Raw genomic sequence first — 24173 nt, 5'->3', positions numbered from 1 at the left:
TGTAACCCGGCTACAAAACCCGTTTAAAAGTATGCAGGCGTCTATGCTTCTCCACTAACCCGAAAAGGGGGCAGTCTACAAAAAGCTCTTCGAGTTTCCTCCATCTCACAACTGCCCTCGCCATAAGGGTTTAAGGCAGCTCACAGAAGCACGAACACGGAAAAATATCCATGACGCTCGAGAGAAAGTGTGGGGTTTTTCAAGAGGCTTCAAATCACATCACGTCTTGCCGCTGGCTCTTGTTACTCCACATCCCCTCCACTCATCCTTTTAGTTGGAAGTTCAACGCATCATCAGACGGCAAAGAACGTACATCAACTTGTACGCTGGGTTGGAGCAGGATTTATGCATGCATGTGCATCTCACGGAAGCCACCGTAAGTCACTTGACATACATACATATTTCTCTCTTTGTCGATTATCACAAAACCGGAGTGAATAGAAGCAATGACTGTGCGTTCCTCACCATTGAGTTTTAAGTAAAACGAGCAGGAAAAATCAGCACCGAGCACTCTATCGCGCGGCGTTCAGCAAATTCTGCTGAAAAGAAGCCTAAAGGATATTATAGACTTTAAATTAATAGTCTACTATTTCCATAATCCTTTCAAGATACAAACGGTTCCTTAACACACAAGTTTTGATTTGTTGCTGATGAGTTGTAGAACATTGTTTTTTCTACTTGCCCCTTATTATCTGATTCGAGTAACGAATGTCAAAACCGGATGTGAAAACAGAGACCGTGCTCGTGACGGTCACGTGTCCTGCTTGACGGCATGGGCGCTCGGAATGCCCTGAAAGTGTGCCGGCAAAATGGCTATCCTTCCACGGCAGAGTTTTCCCTTTTTTGAATGGTTTTGAAGATTTTCCACCGATGTTTTTTTTCTGTCGTTTAGCGATGGGTTCAATCGACGTTCGATGGAATAAGAATTCTATTCTTTTTTCATTTGTAACGTTCGAACTGGGGTGTGTTCGGGCAGCATAATGATTGTGCTATTAATAGCATTGCGTGACTGCCAGCTTCATCCATGACAAGAAGAGCAATCCCCGTTGCGTCAAAAAAGGATCTCACGGCGCATTCTGAGAGGCAAACTTTAAAAGCAGCGGCGCTTAAGGGCACTGCATGAAGTGTGCGCGTGGCTGTGGTGTGCCAGAGTCGTGGGCCTGCCAAGGAGGAACGATGAAGCAGCGGAGGTGCTTTGCATCCCATACTGGGAGAAATATACGCTTCACTGGCAAATTGGCGAACTCCTGCAGAGGACCTGTTACAAAAAGGGCAAACGAACGAGGCACGAAGGCAAATGGGATACGGAGCAGGAGAAGCATCAGCGAAATCTGCGCTTGCGGCTGAGAATCGACCAACGACGTGCAGGGATCAACTGAAATTGCATGTGTGTGTGCTGCGGGTGGGTTGCTGATGACTGACAATTCGACTGTGTCAGCCCGCCCTGGGTGCAGCTGCACACCTGCTATTTACTAGGTAGTGATATTTACCGGTGTTATGCCTTGTCAGTGACTCAAAGGCGCCGCCACCCTCTATTGCCACAGGGGTACATACATAAACAAAATCGCTTGCGAAATTAATGGGAAGCTTTTTCGAAATCATTTAAAATGCAATCCGTTGGGGAATCCTTTCACCGTGCTCCTTTCGATGCTTGGTCGCTTCTTAGCAAGTCCCTGGAAAATGTGCTTTCACAGCGAAAACTACTTCAAGAGCAAACACTTTTCTTTGTCTGCGCCTGTCGTACGAGTGAATGCAAGACGTACGGGACGGCAGGGGCGCATAGGGCGAAATAATAATATGTCAAATGAGATCTTAACTTGTAGAAGGTTTTACTTACGTAAAACGACTATTTCGGAACCTCTGCGGAGCATAACATGGATTTTTTTCACTGTTTCTCTTAACACCACGCTTGTGTCTTTTCCCAGAAAAAAATAGTTGTTTCTCCTAGAAACATAAGATTCTGCATATGATAAAAAATACACAAACATGGAACAGGAATATACACTGTTTAGTATGGGCAACAAGCAGTATTTCGGGAAAATCATACCATAAATTTATTAATTATGTGCTGAAAGAACTCTTTCCATCCCCTGATTATTCTACTTATCTTTAAATAAGTTGATATGTTAGGTAGAGGCATTCATTGAATGTTTATTCTCGTTGGGTGGAATCCGTTATGGAAATAATACATTACTGTTTCCGTTCAATCGTATGATATTGAAAAAGTGAATGTTACCCATAGCACAAGTTTTGCAAAAGTCAGCAATATATTTCTTTCTGGTATCCTATTTTCGCCAAGAAATGCACAAATCAATCAATACAGGGTTTTTACATCTAAAGCGAAAATGCTTCAATGGAAACGAGAGTGGTAGATGAAGAGTGTATTCGATGGGCTTGCTTCGGCCATCCAGCATTGTTTGCTCTTCAGCTTCAAAATCCGCTTTATGTCCGCAAAATGATTAGTGTCTTGGTGGCTTGTTACTGACATTCAACGACAGTTTGAAGACTGAAATTTATCCAAAAATGCTAAGCTGTGGGAAGTCAAGCAGACGAAGAGTGAAAACGAGCAGAACAGTGCCTGGAATGCACTGTTTGCATAAAACGCACCCACTCGAGGCAGGTTTGTATGGGACCGGAACTTTCCCCTGGGCACTTTGCTGATCAGGAAGAAAATTTTTAATGAGTATTTGCCTATAGTATAAAACCAGCTACCAAACCGAATCAACGAGCTGCGTGCAGATGCTGGCTGAGCGCCTTTTCTGAATATGGACGCAAAATTCACAGCAAAACGGGAAAAATTGTTTGCGTAACTGATTTCCTTGCCTTCGTAGCCCAGTGTTAGACACGAAGCTGGCAAAAAATCTGTTCTCCAATGCGTCTTTCCGTACTGTAGAAAAGACGTCGCTCACCCGTGGCACTTTCATGGACGAATGATTTTGTACTGTGAATTGGCTAGCAGGTCCTTTAGGTCTAGGTGTGGGAAAACGATTTTCAGTGGAATGGTTTATCGACAACTGTAATGGCGAAATAGATTTTATTGTACGAAAAATGTTTAAACGGGATAATGTGCTACGCTCATGCAGCCGCTTATGTTGTGCAACATACGATAATCAATCGAATTTGATTAGTTTGTGCCAAAGTAGGTGATAATTGTTTAAGTTATAAAAAATTATAAGTTCCGTAGCTAGTCAGGAATCAAGAAGGGCGAATCGGGAAAATAGAATTAGATCGGTCGGACTGGTTCGTAATGACAGTGATAAGTGTTGCCATCGTTTATTCAGAATTACCTTCTTATACCATTTTGTCTCGATCTACACCTCGAATCCATTTTGGTTTACCAAAGCATGTTTATACTTTTCTATCAATGAACACACATCGTAGTAAAACGTGAACGTTGACATTATTTCACTGTAACAACTATTTTTTTATTACCTTTTAAAACACAACTACAAACACACAATGGATAGTTATTTATCCTGTTTTCGGAGAGCACGAGTAACTTAGCGAAAAGTGTTGGTTTTAGAAATACAGGGATATCGCTTCAACACATGTTAAGAACAAGCGAAATTATGTTGCGAAACAGGCGGTGAATAATTTTAGATTAATTTACTAGGGATAAATAGTCAAAACAAAGTATGACCGTACAGTACAGTTGGAAAACATCAAGACCATCGAAAGGGACTGTTTTCAAAGGAAAACGAAACACATACCTTTGACGCTGGATGACTGTGACGAAAAGTAAATCTCGTTTGAAATGCAATGGGGAAGCTTCCAGAATCTCATCCAACAAGCATAAATCATATTTGAAAGATGATGCATTCACATTGATTGATAACATTCGCATCTAATTGTACTTGGTCAAGATGGGTTCGAAAACAAAAATGAACATTTCCAACAGTCTTGTGTATGCCCACTAATTTTACAGCTCAAAAATGTCACTAGTTGGATGTTAATCGTGACTACGAGTTTCATTTTTATTCATGCAACGAGCAAACACCAGTCAATCCAAGGAACAACAAGCAAATGAATGGCAATTTTCTTACACGATGAACTTGATGAACACAAAGAAAGACTAGATCGAATGAGATATTCAGGATGCCAAAAAAAAGAGATAAAAAATAAATAATGAAAAAATCTATTAGATTGCCAAAGTGAATAAATAGAGCGGTGCAAAACAATTGCGAAAAACGATCGAATTTATCAGAAAGTAATTATTTAAAATAATGACTTTTTTAAGTGTTTTGTAAACAATCCTTTTTTAGAGCTTAAAAAACGTGAGCGAGACGTTCGCACAATCACATATAGGGAAGAAAGAATTGAGGAAAACAGCAGTAAATGTAGCCAACCAGTAACAGAAAGTAGGTCAATGAAAAGCATTGGAGTTTTGGAATACAAAATATTCACGAGATGCTTGCAATTGCACGCGTGGGATATAAGCTCTTGACCATCGAAATAGTAGAAAAATAGATGAAAATCATTATTCAGGGCAACAGGAAGCAGATACAACCATACAGTAAAAATAACCATTCATGTCAAGTTGAAGGGAAAACCTATAAAATCCCCGTAATGAAACAACAATCTCTGGCGGCAGAAAGAAATATCAAACCCGAAGCATCTCTCTACTCCGTTTCAATGGTTGGCAAAGAATGATTGTAGAAGTAAATGAAGCAAAGAATTTAAATGAAAGAAACAAAGTTAATTTAACATTAGAACCAGAATGTAAAATCTGGAGTGCAGACGGGAAAAGTATTTGTGCAAATAATAGAGCTATATATACAACAAGAAAACAAGATTTAAGAAAACAGGAAAACGATTCAAGACGATGTAAACAGAGAAAATTGTGAAAAAAGAGAAAAGGTTACTGTGAAACCACTTTAGAAGAAAACACTGTACATGTTACTGTAATCATTTAAACAAGTCTAGCGGTTCTGTGTAATTTATTTGTGGGTGAAGTGGTATTGAGAACCTAAGTATTTAATTGCAGATTACACTATGGAAGAAGGCGAAGTTGTCCCTGATTGAAACTCCTTTATGCTGCTTTAAAGTTAATTGTACGGTGAGTACTTAAATTTTACTAATTGTTGTAATCTATTGGTATTTTATATTGTATGGTAATCGAAACGAAAAACTACTCTCGTATAATTGCCCATCTTACATCGACTTTTGCTTTACGTCAAAGAACTCTTTAATTATGTTTGGTAAATTGTTTACCTACTATTCATAATAAACAAAAATTGACGATAAATTTTTCAAAATGGCTGTGATATTTTCATACGTTCAGCCGACCCTTTCTGTATCGTTAACGTAAAATTCGAGGTGTACATTAAGTTCGTGCCGAAGAAATTAAAATCTCACATGCATCTCGACCACTAGTATTCGTCATGCCAAATAGAATACAATTTCGTCTTGGCAAGCCCTCAACTTCTCTTCTCTTTTTCTATAACTAACAAGTGTCCGCCATGGGCACACCTCGCACGCGCGAGCATGTGTGCGACGAAATGTCCCAAGTCTGCACTCCAGTAAGTGCAATCCAGCACCGATGTGGACTGACTATTGTTTCTAGAGTGTTTTTCATCGCATTTTCGCCGGAAGGGATCTGGGAACAAACAAACTTGGCAAAGACGGGTGAATGGAGGAAGTGTAGTGTCGGCAAGTGCTAGGAAATGGTGGTGCAGCCACCGTCGTCGTCGGATGACGGCGTCGCAATGCTCCACCGGTCGATGGAGGCGCCTGGTGCCTATTCATTTTCAACCGGCTTCGTGCGTTCCCCGGAGGGATGAAGATGGAGACGCATCGCACAAAAGCATAGTTATTATTAATACCACCAAAGGCACATCTGGAACAGGTGCTATCGGTCCGCTACCATTAACGAAGCTTGTAGCAGAGGAAAAGTGTTGGTTGCAGCCGCAATTGTTCCTGACTGGATTTTGTCTTATTCTACATTGTATAACAGTCAGAATAATCTGAATGGGTTTGCATGGAAGTTTATTTTACTTATTTTTATTACTAGCTTGACGCTCCGGCGTTGCTCGGTGACGAAGGGATTGAGAAAAGAATTATGGTTTTAACTAATACTTGAAAGATATGTTTAAATTTAATAATTACAATAACGATATGTTTAAAATGCTTAATATTTCATCAATTTTCCCGTGATGTATAAACCTTAGGGTAACTATGTTGGATACACGTTGACATTTGTTTACATGTTTGTTTTATTTGTGTTAGTAAAACTGAGTTTAAATTGTAAAATTTAGATGATTTTATCAAAAAATTGTGGTCAAACAAACCTTCAACAACATCTGCAGTACCTAAACTTAATGTGTGAAAAGTTTCAAAAGCGACGGTTCAATAGTGGTCGAGTTTTTAGTGTACACAGAACTCCATACATAAAAAAAAGCTAAAATATGTAGTAGATTTTATGGGATGGTATGGAATGCTAAACATAATCTATATTTTGTCTTCATCTTCCGTTTGAAAGGGTGTATCCAATCTATATTTTGCAAAATTATTTATTTTACTCAGCTATCGTTATTTATCTACCATACAACCGCTAACCATCCACGAAAGCATCCCATTTCCGATGTTAGCATTTTTTATGTGTACCTACCCATAGTAGAGTTTCCATTATTCGTAGTAGAATGGAGTACATTTCCGGGATCCTTTACCAAGCGTGACGCCATTTCAATGCCGTAGTTTGTCTCGTGTTGAATTATATAATTTGTTATGAATTTTACACATCACGCAATCGTTTCCCTACACCGCACCCGCCATTCAACTGGGTCTCACGTACACCCAGACCCGACAAGTTCTTTTTTTCCTCAATTATGATTTGCCACAACCGGCATGGAGAAAGGGTTGGCTGAAAAAGAACGTCGCACTGATATGGAAACCCCTGAAGGGGAAATGGTTTCGAATGGTGTGCAAATGACAAAACCTGGTCCTATTGTTCTTTACCACCCGAAGTTATTAGACGGTGTGTGTGTGTTAGTGATATCTCCTGTTTTTGTGAGTGACGATGCCAGCCCGCAATGCAACGGGATTATTTTGCTAGCAACGAAGACAACTTACCAGAGCAAATCACAAAAATATGATTCGCTTGCCACTTGCTGACGCGGTGTGCCGTGGCAATAAACGAAGCAAACTGGAACATAGATCCCTTGGCTGAAGAAGTGTGACATGGATTGCAAAAATGTTTGCAATTCCGGTGGCGAGGTGATGGAGAAATGATAAATGGAACTGGTTTGCAATTAAACAGGACCTCCGGCAGCAGATTTGAGTCTTGCTGTGCTTCTCAAGCCGCAAAGAAACAAAAGAAACGCGCCGTGCCATTGTGCCGGTACGAAACAAAGCGTGAGTGATTACAAAAATTGCACTTCCGTTTACACGCTGAGAGGCTTTGGGTTTTTGTACTGAGGCTACAGGAAGCCGTCATCCGTTTACTAACGTCATCGGTGTCATTAACGATGCGTCTAAAAGTGCGTCCCAGTTTAAGCGATAGATAGGGAACGAAATGAGAGAAAGGAGGAGAGTGCAAGAAATGGAATTGAGGAGAAAAGTGTTAATGCAATTAGTTACTGTATGGGCACTTCCGGACGCGCACAAAGGTAATCTGATTTTTGTTTTCAACAAAGTGGCACATTATAGGCAGTTAACCGGTTATCCTGTTGTAGAGTAAATATTCGGGAATATTTAAAGTTATAAGTGTGTTTAATTTATGTTTCCGTTTTTTTCAACAAACTTTAAACGGAAGCAATGGTTTGCACGGTAGGTATCGAAACGATTCGTTCCTACGGCAATCTATGAAACTATCGCACGACTCGATCAGAATCAAATCAATAATCTCCATGGTCCAGCTCGTCTCTTCTTCTCAGTGTATTCCACACCTTGCACACCTACCCTTGGTCTTCATGGGTGAGTGAATTATTACATGATTAATGTTGTAAATATTTGGATAAGAAATATCCATCCCTGTCACGCCTTCCCGGTTTCCTTTCAGCGTGTTGCTAGCAGGCAGCGCCATATACAAGTGCTACCGTTGAAAAGGCGATGAGAGTGAGCGAACGGAAATATCATTTTGTTCGGTGTTTGGCAGCCATTTGTCGATTGGAATGTAGAACATTTGATACACTTTCCCTTATAAACTGCGCCAGACGGCCCAAGGATGTGCAATTAATTAGTCAGTTTTCCGAAGAGCCACTTCTAACCCTTCTCCTTTGGTCTCTGCCTCCTCAGGGACTTGTAGATCAGGGAACCATCCAACATCGTAGGTTAAATCGTCTAATTCTCGTTTTCTGTTAATTCTACGCTACAAATCTCGAATTTGGTGTATTGGGTATGATGGATGTTGAGATTTTTTTTTCTATAAGAATCTTTCCTGTTTTGGTTTACTAATATTCTTTTTTTTCAATGGTACTACTAGTCAAAAGGATTGCAAAATCTGGAAGGCAGAAAATATAAAGTAGTAAATATACCCAATATTTGCAGAGCAATTTATAGGCAATCGACTCTAGTAAACCTTCCTACAACTAAACTGACATTGTAGAACCGGTCCCTTGGTTCTCTCGCTCCATTGCATCTTACGCATCTATGCGATGCACTTTCATACTCACAGTTCTCAGTTCACTTAACTCCACTTCTCATTTCTCATACCTTGTGCCGATTACAAGCTCACTGTGCATTGTGACAAGGAGGGAATACACGAGTGAGAAAGAAAAGCGGGCAGACCAGAATTGCTTCTTTTTTCCAATTTACTATTATTGATTAAAATCTTGCAAGCGCAACAATCTACGAAACGAACGAAACGGAACAAAACAAACTGAACTGAAGCAAAGCTATTCTATGGGGCACATTGGCGGGGAAAATTGGAAAACTGGATACTGGAATGGGAGGAAAATTGAACGAACGCGGATATCGAACCGAACGGGAATGCGGCGTTTGGAAATGTTGGGTTTGCCATCGCCTTGCCTACGTTCCACTTCAACTCGCTATCGCCCGAGCGCGTGGAGCAAGAAATTGGGTGGAAACTGGCTGTTGCAAGGGAGGAGGTTGAAGAAGGGAGTGATTATGTTGTGTAGCGTCGACCCGAGCACAGGGAAGGCAAGGGAGAGAGGCCGAGGGACGAAATTGAAGAGGAATGCTGTAGTTGGTCCTGGCAAGTGGCAGCACACCACCGTTGCCTTGTCTCTTCCGCTTCGCTCCTCCTGCTCCTTACCATTCGTAGCGGTTTCCCACAGTTTTATTTTTTTAAATATCTTTTCCATCGCTAGAAAGAGGATGAATGAAACCTCTCGTTGGGTACATGCATTACAATAGCGGCAAAAATCTGACTAATGTACATGACACAGCGAGGCCACAGATGAATGTTGGCTCGGAAGGAAAAAGGAGACCTGCATTGGGCTGACGGGAGGGTATAAAAATGTTGAAAAGAACAGTGTTCACGTTGAATTGAAAAAAAGACTAAACCAACCCATCCGCTATACGGTTTATATAGTCATACATACAACCTCACACACATTCGCGCGCACACACACACACACCACATTTACTCGCACGTCTTCGGTGCTATGTAAACGCCGATTCACTAGCATGTTACATTATACCCGTGCACAGTTCGCGCGATGCTCTTCAAACGAGGTTGCAGCAATCTTTTCATAACTCGCTCCATCCCCTCACCCGCCCACGGCGCGTTTTCCCAGCATCCGGCGCGTGACACACAGCCAACCCCCCCCCCCCCCCCCCCCCCACACACACACACACACACACACACACACACACACACACACACACACACACACACACACACACACACGCAAACACACAGCCATACGCTCGCAATATCCCTCGGATCGGTTTCTTCGCCCGTGGGGTCGTTCCGCTACTAACGAGCGCAAAGTTTCGCGAATGCAACTTGTTAGGCAAATGGGACGGGGGTGCATGCGGGAGGAAGAAAGAGCAGGATAAATATCGCAGGCGACGAGAGGAAAACCCACGTTGCTCTCGATCAGAAACGCTCTGGAAAATCGTGCAGCATGGTGAACTTACTTTTTCTTCAAATACTGGATTCATTTGAAGATTGTCAAAAAGCAGATGAAAAGTACAATGAGCAAGAGAAACAGAAATATAGTGAAATAAAAGAAGCGAAAGATAGAAAAACGGAACGTATAGAGAGAAAAGTGGGAGAGAGAGAGAGAGAATCTAGTAAAGGAAACATTTTGATCATATCTTGTACAAGTTCGATGAAGAAATGCACAAGTGCAAAAATAGTTCGGTTCTCTCATCCCGTCATCATGTGTTTCTGTTCAAAAGAAAACTCTCTCTCCCTGCCCTTGCACACACCCTTATAAAACAACCCCACGGGAAAAAAGTGAAGAAGTCTGACTTCGACGAGCATTTGATTCCTGCGATGCAACCGATGATTGCAATCACCATGGATCGAAGGTAGGATAAAAACGCTCACAAGACGCAATGCGGCGTGACTTTGATCTTTTGAGCATTGTTTGTAAACCTTATAGATTAGAACGAATAATTTTTCGGGTCGTTTACAACGACTATATTTGCTCACTTGTTGGTTGCGAATTTAATAAAACAAACATAACCGGATCATCCGTGGAATATTACTGGAGGGAAAAATTTATATACAAGATAAAATCATCTTGATTAGCGTGCCAATGTTATACTGTACAAAAAGTTAACAAAACAATAAAAAACCCTTCTTAATGAATGGTGATCCTCAGGAAGATTGGAAAATGTGCAGAAATTAAGGAAGAAAAAAAGTAAACAAATCGTATATCCTGTAGAACACCAGGAAAAATATAAATTAAATACGCCTCAGCAAATAATAATCCATATTGAAAAGTAAAAACGCTTCGCAGAACAAAAGGAATGATAGCTTTTCCTGGTGCCTTGTGCATTTTCTTTTTTTTTTTTTGAGGCACAACGGTTCGAAAGAAAGGAGCAAAAGGAAATGCTAGACGGTTGAAAGCTAAGACAAGGTATCAGGGCCACTGGTTACACCAAGGAATCCGTCACCCGTGTACCCCCGTGCGGGTGTTAAGCGAACAAAAATGAAGGTTTAATCACGGTCCAAAAGAACGCATCCCGTAACAGAGCATGGTGCCTTGGTATATCCGATAGGAGACTATACCAAATGACGTACAATCCAGTAACTCATTTGTTTCCCACTGTAAGACTCTAGCAGAGTCTTGGTCCACTCGGAACGACCTACCTTTATGGTGAGGAAAGTATAGGTGTATAGGAAACGATTGAGCAATTGACTCTATGAATGAAAAGGAATAATAAAGTAGTAATAATTTACTTCGATTTTTCCACTTCGCCGGAAATGAAAGTCGATCGGTGAACGATGTTTATTACATAATACGAATGAGTCCCAATACGTACAATTGTATATTGAGAATGTGTGGTATTTTCAGAAAAAATACACAGTAAGACACACTTTGGTATCAACCCGTCATGGCCATTACAGTAATATGACGAAAAAGAAAAGTATAGTAACTGGTTCTTCGAGTCATTATAATATCAATTTCAACGGATTAGAACTCTGTCCCTGGTTAGTATGGTTTCTACAAAACAAAACGTACAAACTGATAACTGATTAATTAAATTATTCAATTTGATGTACCGATTCATGGAGTGGATTAAATTCTTTAACTTTTCCAAACTTAAGGGGACGACACGATTGATGAGTTGACGATGGAAAAAATACGTAACTGGATAAAAGATTTGAAACAGAAAATAGAAGACAGTCGGCGGGGAATCGTAAGCCAGCATGATCGAGAAAAGCTATGAGAATTCTTTGTCCTTGTCTATGCGCCGTGTTATCGACCAGGATATTTTCCTTCCAACTCTTACTTTTCTGTTGCTTTTCTGTCGTCGATTGAAACTAGTAGAAAAAAAACCTGTCGGAATTACCAGTAGCAGATCTATGTAAAGCGTATACAGGCACAAAATCTGGCCGGAGGGATGTAAAACAGAAAATCAGCATCGATACGATTGAGGGCACAATCTTCGAACGAATTTTGCATCACGTTTGCCGGCGTTGCCATTACGGTGAGCCAGACTTAGAAACCGGGAAAGAGAAAAAAAACAAGAATGAAAGAGAAAGACGGTGAAAAGCGGAGGGGTTGACAAAGGATGTCGGCGCGGAATCTGGTTGAATGATTGGGCCTCGGCGAACGGTTCGAATGGGGCGGAAAATCGAATCGAGAGTTGATAGAATGTAAAAATAATTGGAATAGGGTTGTTGAATTTACCGACGCTCGATGGAGAATTATAAAATGAGCGGATGCTGTGCCCAGCAAGCAGCAGGACGGTATTCCGGGCGGGGGGTCGGTTAGAGAAAATAACGAAACGGAGAAAATGGCGAACGAAAACGGTACTAAATGGTACGGCTTCAATTGAAACGGATCGTGGCCGGGGAAATCGGAAACGAGCACTGTCATGAATGATTCGGGAAAATGGGTGACCGGATTCGGAGAAAATCCGCAAATTGCCGAATCGACTTCCCGGAATTTCCGGAAGAAAGTAGTCGGTGGAGCGAGGGAACCGTGCATATAATAATATCGACAATAAAAGGCCACAGAATAACTCTGTGTGCTGCATTTCCCCGTAGCACTGATTTCCTATGTCTCTTGTTCCCGATAAATTATAAATATAGTCTGGGCCAACTGTGTAGTAATCGCTAGGAGAAATAGAGAATTGAAAGTAGCTTCCGGTAGATAGGTTGGTAGCTGCTTGGGAGAAATCAATTAAGAGGTATACGTACTCGTACTTTGCCCTGGATAAATGGAGTCTCGGTTCGCCACCGACCATGCAGAAATCGGCTGCTGTTATTATTTGCTGATGTTGCTTACTGAAATGCAAGCTCTCCACTCAAAAACCATTTCGATGGAGGGTCGACTTAGCTCACTACGATCCGGCTATAAATTCCTTGTTTCATCCCCCATGCATCACGACGAACATACATACAGCAATAATTTATATGCATTGGAAAAAAGGCTTCAGAAAATCGTTTTGTGCGATGTGTGACGCAGTGGGCATGGAACACAATAACATGTTACGACAAGGACGAGGTATTCACCGACCTGTTTTGCCGAGGGTTTTTTCGACCTGTTGTTATTTGTAATACTTTTCATTAGTATATTTTAATGCATTCAAACAGATTCTTTTAAATAGTTGTATGTTATTTGGATACCAAGCATAATAAATAAATCATTGGCACGACGATATAAATTATATTTTGTATAAAGATGGAAAATCCATTACACCATTTGCAATTAGTCGAAAGTTTAATCATAACATAATGGTATAAAACTGTGTGAACTATACATGCAGGGCTTGGCTGTTCATCAACTCGTTGATCGTATGTACTGTTCAAAGCAACACATTCGACTTTCGAGTCGTGTAATGAAAAAAACAGTTCAATTTAAAGTCAAAAGTTTAAAATCTGATCACATGTTTTGTGCCCTTTAACATAGAGTATTCTTTCATTCCTACGTTTAACATTGTATCATTGGTTTTGTGTCAGATTACGTTACATGCTTTATTAACGTTCAGAATTTGTGATTTTGTACATATCGCCCCGGGGCACAAAAGGGCAGCACCCAGCACAGCTTCTTTTATGAGAGAGAGAGATAAAGTTGGTTAGCCGTAAACGACTCCCAGCATAGCAATTATGCACATTTATACTATAAATTTGTGTGATTTTCTTTGTTTCGTGTTTCACACAATACACTTTTACATTTAACTACCAATTACTTAGTTCTATCGTTTTTGAACGTGTTTTCCTAAATACATTTATCGCTCTCATCTTAAGTTCTTCCTTTCTATGTTTGGTTTTACTTTGGGTATGCACTAGGAAGAAATCGTCACGACATCGACATAGAGATACAAAATTAACTAATCTACAACGTGCAGCAAAATATACCAGAAACCGCGTAGTTCTAACTAGATTCGGAGATGACACATAGACTGACAATGATGATGTGCTTTAACTAACATGACGATGTATGGTTCTAGTGCAATTAAAGTACTTTCCTTTCAGAGACGAGCATAAAGGGGTTTCTAAACGCCTTAAATGAGTCATTTTTCTTTTGATTTTTAATCTTTAGCCAGAAATAGAACTATGCTTACATGTATTGTGTTTACTTCGCTTCTAAAAATTCATGTTTTGGTATTCAGCTGCTATATTCCTCTTCTTGGAACAATAAATACAAGCATTCACGCCATTGATTTCAAACATAAGGAAAGAAATGTAATTTAAAAAAAAGCATTTATCTCTAAGAGTTATTTATCTAGCCTACGAAAAACGAGTGACGGAGCAATCATTTGAGGAAAACATTGGACTAGGAAAACAATGGCAACTAAACGCAGGTTTCGTACTAAACGTGCTAAGGCAGATATAATCTATGTCATTGAATATCCTCTTTCTTTATCTAAAGAAAGGAGTCTCGAAAGGACTCTTTCATCTTTAAATAAGTCTCGAAGACGATGCAAGAAACGGGCAAAACTTGTTAACCGATAGTCCCCTGATCAGAATCTTACTCCTATATTTTCCTACCATTGTTATCGAAATAAAGTAATTCAATTACGTAAGGATTATGGCATCAAAATAAAATGCATTTGGCATGGCTTTCATACGCTCATTGATTATTGTGCACGCAACGAATACTTCGTATATTCATGAGATAAAATCGCTAGTTTTCATTGAAATTTTTAGTTCCCTGATGCAGAATTGGCATGCATCTTGATCGTAATGGCAACAACGTAACAAAGATTTTAATGTAATATTAAATACACCACCACCATGTAAATTCCAACAATGACGAATGCCTGCCATCAAGATGGTGACTAACAAGAAGTGTAATTATAATGTTGAAAAGAGGTGCTACGAATAGAAGGGTAGAAAAAAAGCCTTACAAATAAAGCGTAAGAAGGCAAATGTAGGAAGATGTTGTTAGGTAATTTCAAACTGGTTTAAATCCAAGAGAAAAAGAACAGAGTCGAGGTAATGAGGCGCTCTCTCCCGATCGATCCCTAGTTTGTCAAATCCTCTAGCAGCTCCTCGGTGCTGCGATTCGCACTGCGAAAGCCTTCCATGTAATTGGGCGGAACGGTCCACTCAAGTAGTTCCTGCACATTCTGTTTCAAACGCTCCAGCGGATCGTACGTCTTGTCGTCCACCACCTTACGCCCGGCGCATTTGAGCGAATCGATTAGTACGTTGTCGATCAGACGCTTATCGAAGCCCAGCTCCTTCAGTCGATCATCGCTAGAGATTTTCTTCAGCAGAATAGCAACCAAGAACCGCATTCGCGAGATAGTCATAGGTGGGTCGACCCCATTGCAATCCGTTGGACGGTACTGTGTGAGTGATAGAAAAATATGGTGTAAGGTAAAATTCCGGTGGCGTATTAAAATTGACCATAAATACTCCTACCATTGGATCCATTAGATTGTCGAGATTCTTTGCGGCAGCCGGATCATTGTAGCACGCAGCCACATGTAACTGGTAGTCGATTTTTGTTTTGAAGAACTCCTTGCATTTTTGGCATAGGTATGATTTATCTTGTTGGTGGATGGAGAGCATATGCTTCTTTAGGTGTGGCAGCTGTGAAAAACTCGATGGGCACAATGGACACTCGAACGGTTTTTCTCCGGTGTGCTTGCGAATGTGCAGTTTTAGCACACTCGAATGAGCGAAAGCCTGCCAACAAACCTGTTGAATGGAAAATAAACGAACGATCAGAATTATGAACACACAATCGGCACTGTTTACTGTACCTGGCATCTATAAGGACGTTCGCCACTGTGAATACGCTGGTGAACAATAAGCTGTGACCGCTGCGAAAACACAGAACCACAAACGGCACACCCGTGCGGACGCACCTTCAGATGCGTTCTCATGTGTTGTGGTAAGTGACCCTTAAACATCTTGTTGCATATGTTGCAGTGGAACGCCTTCAAATTCGCGTGATAGCAGAGAAGATGTTTTTTGAGCGCATCTGGCCGGTAAAAGCCTCGCCCACAAATATGGCACGTGTAGTCGCGAATGTCCATGTGACTCTTGAGATGCATTTTCAAGTTTGCTGCGCAGGAAAATGCCGCCGTACATTGGTCGCATTTGTGCTTTTTCTCTCCATTGTGCGTTGCAAGATGTTGCGTTAGCTAAACAAACAAAAACCAAAAATAAATAAATTTTTACCTTCTCGTCACAACAAATTTAAGAAATGATCGGAACAATTATGATAGTGATATATCAAATTTCCGTCCGTAATTTTCAATTATTTTTTGTACATTTTCGGTTTACTGGTACCGTACCCTGCGGCAAACAACGAGGGAAAACATAATTATAGCAGAGTAAAATCAAATGAAAAAAACCGGAAAGGGAAAACATATTCGTTAACCAGACGCTACTCCCATGTTTTTGACATATTAAACCCGGAAGCGAAGCAAAGGATCGATAAGAGAAAACGAAAATAAAAATAAAAACCAAAACATTTACATTGAGGTACTAAGGTAAAACTTTCGTTTGCATAGTGTTTCGTCGAAGCAGATTTATCTACATCTAAATCATAAATTTAAACCATCAGAATCTGCGAGATACTTCCATTCCATTGCTACACGAACCGGTGGAAAGGCGAATCGATAAATTGTGCTTCCTTTCATAATTTGTTCCATATGATGTTGTAGTGAACAAACCCCAATTACCAAACTTTAAGGAGTGGGAAGGAGGAAAATTAATTTGGAAACGAATTCCGATTCCGTTTGAAACAGCCGGATTAGATTGAACGGATTGGCGTTGATTCAATCGTTGATTCGAGTTCCCCCGGTCCTTTATCATTTTCTAAACCATCCTTCCGGCAAGGTTCTCCATCACTACTACAGTGCATACTTAGATATTGGAGAACAATGTTGTAGCCATTTTCATTCGTCATGCTCGTAGCACTCAGAGGGAGAAAGTTACACCAGACGAAAGTTGGCTGCAGAAGGCTCTTGCCATTTTGCACAACAAATATACCACCTGCTCGGCTAAGCTTTCGTCGACAGTTAGGATTGCCTGCGAGCGAACGTATATTCTTGGAAATTATTTGCCTGTTTCTGACAATCTCTCCCATTCCCTTTGCCCACTCCTCAGCTCCATAACATTTTAAGGCGCCCTCGAAACCCTCCCGACTTTTTGCTTCCGTTTAAGCCTCGACAGGCAATCGCTTACGCGGCGTTCCAATTTTCCAATTCCCTCCCCATGCTTTGGGCGTTATGCTGCTGTTTGCCACGTTTTCTCTTTATCTACCAATATTTTTCGTTCCTTTTTTGCTGTAACACATTAAATAAGTTACAGCCGTTTAGTACATGCAAAGAATAACACGCTTTCAGCGGCTTGTTCTGCATGTCCTTGTGTTCTAAAACTGCATGATAAATTGGCAAAAGCACTAACCATGAAATGGCAACAGATTTTTCAAGCAGTAGTTATGCAATTAAATCAACAAACAAATCTTTTCATTTACAATAATTGTTTTCTTTTTACTTTTTTTGCAGTACACACAAACATGTTTTTTTCTTTTGCTTTTACAAAAATGTTTAAAGAAAGCTGGATGCGGAAACGCGTTGGTTATAATCATAAAGACTTTAAATTGATTACGTGCACAAATATTACGTCAGCGCTTGTTTGCCTGTGTCAAATTTACTTATTTATTTTCCTTTCTTTTTGCTTTGATTTTCTCCCCCACTCAATGCTGCGAAATAAGGACGAGGCCCAGTACAAAGTACGTCCCTAGTTTGAGCAAACCATCCCTTTTGCCTGATTTTTTTCTTGTTCCGTTTCGACACACATTGTGGGCCGTCAAATTCCTTTAGATCTTTCAAATCATCTCCTAACCAGCCGTTCGCTTCCTGTTTGTCGTTTGTAAAGTTCGCTTCCTACTCTTCTTTTGAATTTCCTTTTATAGCACGCAAGGATAATATGTGACAGAATGCGTGCCTGAATACGTGCAATTATTTTCATGTTTCTTTCTTGCACCAGTCTGATCGAAATTTCCATCAATCAGAGATTATCAATACAACAGGGAAAATGGGATAGCTCAATAATGTTTGGCCCAACAAGTACTTGCAAGGAACAAGGAACGGAAATAGAACAAAATATGTTCCTCAACTGTAAACTCGTAACAAGTTGTAGTAGGATCAGTAACAACATTATAAATTCATTCCTCAATCAGATTTGGCTCGGTTTTTTTGTCTTTTTTGTATTATCACTATGAATGTTTGTAAGATATCAATTATCAATTCAGATAGATCGAAGATAGATAGAAGAATAGAAGAATAATATAACACAAGATAATGTTTCAACCACCCATAAAGCAAGCATTTTTTTTTCTAGACTCACCTGACCTCCACGTGCGAAAGTTTTCGGGCAAAGCGGACAACTGTACGGTTTCTCGCCGGTGTGGATTCGCATATGAAGCCGAAGTCGCTCCTTGATTGGAAACGACTTTCCGCACAGATCGCACGTGTACTGATCGTCCGTGCCATGTTGTGATGCAATGTGGTTCTTCAGACAGCCTGCCTGCCGGAAACGATTATTACAGTGCGGACAAGGATATGGTCGCTCATCGTTGTGTATTCGTAGGTGCTTGCGCAGATCATTGGTGCCCATGAAGTCCTTCTGGCAAACTTCGCAGCGGTACTGTTTGCGATCCCTACGCTTCCTGTCACGTTTACTTTTGCAGTTCGGTCCGCTAGCAAGGCCATTAGAGTCGAGCCCACTTCCACATTCACCACTCTCATCGCCTTGACCCTCGACGATCTTTTTCACCACCGTTTTATCATCCTCGCCGTCAACGACTGTTTCCTCATAGGTTATAGACTTTTCCACTATGAACGAGGGCAGCTCACCTACGGCAAACTCAGCCGATGAAGACCCTTCCTCATCACCACTAACGGTTCCCATTGTTGTCGGCTTGATGTTGTTGCTACTGCTGGTACTATCGCTGTTGTTGTTGTTATTATTATTGTTGCTTTCCTCAGCCGAAGCAATCCTTGGCGAATGTTGTCCCACGTACCGGGACATTCGCGTATGGCCGGTTGTTTTCTTCATCGTCGTAGCGAGCTTATCGTCAAAAACACACGTGAAATGGAAGCTCAGGCGAAAGATTCGAGGCGAACGCAAAACGAACCTTTCGAGCAGTGGCCTGCAGGGGAATTGTGTTTGCCTAGGTTATCGGAACGGGGAAAGGTTCCAATGCGCACGAACACAACGCTAATGAACACGGGCCGCAGTTGACTGAATTGATTTCGCTTTCATTTGTAATGTCACACATGCGACCTGGGAGGTTGTAACGCGCGCATATCGAGTTATCATGTTAGTAAGTGTATCTAATGCGAAAGATCCGATAACAGTATCAGCACAACCACACCATCACCAAATATCGTTAGTTATAGAAGCACCGAAATCCATACACCACCACCGAATGGACCAGATTGGTCCGAAAAGCGTTCCACTAACACATCCTGTTTAATTCTTGTTGGCAATTCGTCCTACGCACGTTGGCTACACTAAGAGAAGAGGTTAAAAAATACAAAAGCTACAATAAGCAGTAACACTGCCAAAAAGTACTACCGTCATCTTTGGGAAGAAACTTGTAATCTACATGGTAGCGAATGCAACGAAGTTCACCTTCCTCCTCAATGCTTCCTCCTGGAACGATCCACCATTCAAATTGTTCAATGCTATATGTTCCTGCTCCAGACTGCTCTGGTCGATCATCTATTGGCAGTTCCTGTGTTCGCGGCGCTGCTGTCGACTGCTAACCAAATTTACGACAATATTATGCATGCGCTACATTTCCGTTAGCGCTGTGAACGTTGTCGTCCACTGGAACTCGTCGACATCCGCGCAAGTTTCGGTGATGACATTTTGACCCGTATCGGCTGACCTGAACCGTTGTAGAGGACGTTCTGTGTAGTGCGGTTCAATCAATTCACAGCAAACGAACAACCGTGGCAGCGATCGGTATACCTTCTTTGATGAAAGATCGTGATTGAGTGACGATTGCCTTCCTGTTCCTTATCGATTCCAGCTGGGGACGACGAGTACAAAGATTGTGAATGTATGCTTATGAGACAATCAAGCAAATAAAATATTTCTAACTATAAATATCATGGCACAACTTGGGTAAAGCAAATATGCAAGATCAACCAATTTCCATATCTACTTACCTTCACAAATGTGTATCACCTGGTCTGCCATTCGGCCGCACATCTTACAGGACACTTCTACGTTTTGTCTACTCTTCAGCAACACAAAATTCAGACACACAAACGAAGCAGTCAACGTGGACAGAGCTTGATACAGATAAGCTGAATAAACAATTTAAAACCCCGTTCGACGGCATTCGCCGTAGGGCCAAATAGTCACGTACCAAGAGCGCTGTTTTACGTCACATGCTTCTTCTCAGCGGGATTAAAGTGAACTGAAACGAAGCACAGCTACCGGGTTCGTGTTCTAACGAGAATAGCAAAACGGCGGTGATTTCAACGTCAACCCTCGGATTCATTTCCTTTGTATTAAACACACAAATACATCTGCCTTTCAAATGTGTCCTTCCGACTTTCTGCCTGCGGAGCAACAATTTCCAATGCGGGCAGAGCCTTTGCTATCCAGAAAAACTTCAACACGGCCTCAAGTCGGAAACCCATTCGAGGCGAAACGAAATATGGGTCCCTTTTCACGATGGCTCGTTTGCCGAGTTTACTAAACGGAGAACATATACAATAGCAAGCAAACGGAAGGAGGAAGCTAGAGACATTGAAATAGTTAGCATATGGCAGGGAGGAAGAGGGCCGAACTTTGTTCCGATGGATACATAATATCCAGAACCGATTCTAGACACTGGATGTTATGTGACGTTCGAGGAGATGCTGAATGGGAAACACAAGTAAACATAATTTGATTCATATCTATTATTTACTCGATCTTCTTGTGAACTTCTTGAGGGCATAAATTTCAGAGAAATTGTGATCATATGAAACACATTTGAAGGGTTCTATTCAAAGTTTATAAAACTAAAATAAAACCATCTACGTATCAAAGGCTCTTTAGCAGCTAAAATAAAATTAAAACAAATAAACCATCCGGCTGCCGACGTTATAATAAAGTCGAAATGTAACAGATATCCAATAGAATAACATCCCTCTTCTATGCCAGAAAAACATTTTCCCTCATCTTGTCTATTTGTTCATTCGCTATCCTCCAGTTTCTTCTCTTCATATTCCAGTCATAATTTCCTCAAAGAAACCTTCTTTTTGGCTCGATCATACGAGCACATGTGCGAGCCACATTTGCTTAGACGCATGCACTCTACGTCCACATAGAGAAAACGTATGCATTTTCCGAAACCTCAACTATCTTTCTCTCTCTGTATGCCTCTCATAGCATGAACTAAAAAAACATAACAGTCCCTCCAGCCTCTTCCACTCTCAGAAATTTGAGTTCAGATGCCTCCTGGCATTGAAATCTTTACTTTTTTTCATTGAAACGTGGTTCTCTTTGGGATGTCAAGAAACCATGTAAACAAAACCATTCTTATGGGACTTATAAGAAACACATGCTGGCATAAGAAAAATGAATAAATAAGTTACTTTAGTTAATGCTGTTCCTTAAGCGCGGTTGTTTACCAGTTAACCAAAAGATCATCTCCCTGCGTTCCCGACCTTTTTACTTCCAAATGCCTTTTCGCCACGATCGACCCTTCCTGGTCCCCCAGCGTTTAGCTCATGTTCTCTTTTAGAACTTATGTCAGCAAAAAGAATATCATCAGCAAGCAGTCATCGTCGCTGTTCTGGGGTAAGCAAGCGCAATGCGCACAGCATTGAAGATCGCTGCCCGCATTCGTTCTCGTTACACCGCGTCTTTATTGGACATGGTGCCACAGAGACATGCACACAGCACCACCAAATGCAAACCGTCGCATAGTCGGCCTTATAGAAATTTAGATGCTTCTGGTGAAGATATTATTAGCCACGCCTGGGATGGAAAGAAAGCATTGGCTTTCAACACGGCTCGTCAACAAGGCAACCCGGCCGAAATGTGCTCTCAGGGTGGGGTTCAATACTTAACCGATACTGATTTCTTAACATTGCTTGCCAGCCTGAGGAGGAATCATTCCCCGTCTCGTTGCAATGGTTGACTGATTAAAAACAAACCCTTTTCGAAAAAACCCGGTCCTTCGCATCATTGCTTCAAACATTGCTTGGTTTCCAACCCACATTGCGGGACATAAAGAGACTTTGTAATATTAAATTAAGATCGTTAGGCAAATGTTATATCATGCGTAGATTAATTGTTACACTTAGAGTAAGGAAAATTGGCTTGTGAATATGTTGTCCACGACGACTAAAATGGGTGCTATTGTGACATGTTTTAAACTGTGCGACTAGCAAATCAAACACGGTGCTATTGGATGTAGCCTACAAACAGGGCCATCTACTTATGTCTGTCAGTAAATGTTTACGGCTTTTAAGTGAACCATGAGATCGTTATTATACATTGCTTGGGGAGCATATGCGTCATGGAAAATTAAGGAACGTGAAAATAGCGCAATAATGCTGAGAAAAATGTCACTCATATTCGAACTGATAATGCAACATGAATATCTAGGAAATGCGATGGTTCATTCTATATGTTTGAACCTTCATCCAAGAGGCTCACACAATTATGCCCTACTATCCCGAAAGATAAAACTGAGGCAATGTTTTCACAAATAACAGCTCATTTAAGTCTCTGTCGCTTTACGAAGTCCAACACACACGACTAAACACGACCGACACGAACGTAAACATACTCTTATCAAAAGGGGCCACATGCCAAGACTAACACCCCTTCTTTTATGTTACCCTGTCGTTGGTAACAAGACCGATGTATTTGAAAGAAATTTGAACGCACCATTCACCAACGAACCTTTGCTTCTATTTATCGTCATTATTAGAGATGATCAATCATCACTTATGCTACTTAAACAGAAACAACAACAGTACAATAAAATAACAAAATTAAATAGTTGCAACTCGTTGTGCACACTGCACACTTCCTCTATAATGCGAGGTAATTCTTCTAAAATAAAAAGCAGTTTGCTGATGGTTCAAATAGAAAAGTAGAAATGTCCGTTTAAGGATGTGCGATCGAATGAAAAACTTTTAAACTACCAGATAGCTGACCAAAAAACCACAAGCAGAAAACAAAATCACGTAAGAAAAATACTAAACTGTACTTACGGCTAAGTTGCAATTGATATTCCCTTAAACTTCCAGATTCCCGTCCAAATGGTCGAACCGAATATGCACGAATGAGTTTGCGGGTGGTGAGATCGAATCCTATCGCGCACTAACAGCGATCTGAACATCCAGAATGACGGTGTACATCACTAACACAGTTATGTTGCATATGTCGAGCATATGTTCACCAGCGGTCGCGATACGAGCAAGAGACCTCGAGGATCGACTTCTCTTCTTCTGAATGCTTTGATTGTCAAATGGTTACTGCTGTTCCGGCGTACGCCACATTTCGTTGTATGTGCGCCGTGTGATTCCTCACCCTCAAGCATGTCCCCTTTTAAACCAAGATTTAAAAATACGTTGTGTCATACAAGCATGTGAGTGTTGGCTGCTTTCATTCCTACTATGAAATTCTAGTTAAAAAAATAACAACTCCGGCAACAGAATGTACAGCATAGAGAGCATTACTGCCACCGCTGTTTATATAAGCCTATATACTGAACCGTTTAGTTCTGAGTGTGGGTAGTCGCGGAATGCATTGGCAGCATGCGGCTTTTTGATGGTGTAAACAACCACCCTGAAGATCCGAGTCGATTTAGTCACCCTTTTTGTCGCACCAATACCCTTTTCATTTGAACGACACGACGATAAGCCTTCTTTTCTTGGCCTAGTCGCTATCGTGGCAAAGATAAGAAATTTCATTTTCCTCAACTTCTTACAATAATCAGACATATTCGGTAAATGCATTTAAACAGACTTGTTGTAAAAGAGAGAACGGAGGGAATGGAGGGCACAGGGCATTTTGATAAGAAAATGCGATCACACAAACACGTGTGCCAGTAGAAGTAACGAAAGGAGGATCTACCCTTCGTGCGATCGCGGTTGTTTGC

At 41.0% G+C, this 24173-nt stretch overlaps 1 protein-coding gene across 2 annotated transcripts in view; it reads left to right on the top strand.

Annotated features, from left to right (window-relative positions):
* Positions 1 to 24173, top strand: part of LOC131260520 (protein pangolin, isoforms A/H/I/S-like) — a 51910-nt gene that overhangs the window by 9609 nt on the left and 18128 nt on the right. Inside the window, exon 2 of one of the 2 annotated variants that reach the window (XM_058262266.1) lies at positions 4985 to 5037. The exons of the other annotated variant lie outside the window; for it this stretch is intronic. Coding sequence (XP_058118249.1) covers positions 4985 to 5018 — 34 coding nt within the window. The 3' untranslated portion in view covers positions 5019 to 5037. Of the gene's footprint in view, positions 1 to 4984; positions 5038 to 24173 lie in introns of those variants that run through there. 2 annotated transcript variants of the gene reach the window in all.

The sequence above is a fragment of the Anopheles coustani genome, chromosome 3 (assembly GCF_943734705.1).
Source record: "Anopheles coustani chromosome 3, idAnoCousDA_361_x.2, whole genome shotgun sequence".
Taxonomy (NCBI): Eukaryota; Metazoa; Arthropoda; class Insecta; order Diptera; family Culicidae; genus Anopheles; species Anopheles coustani.
Note: the sequence above shows the minus strand (reverse complement) of the source record. Positions and strands in the feature narration are given on the sequence as shown.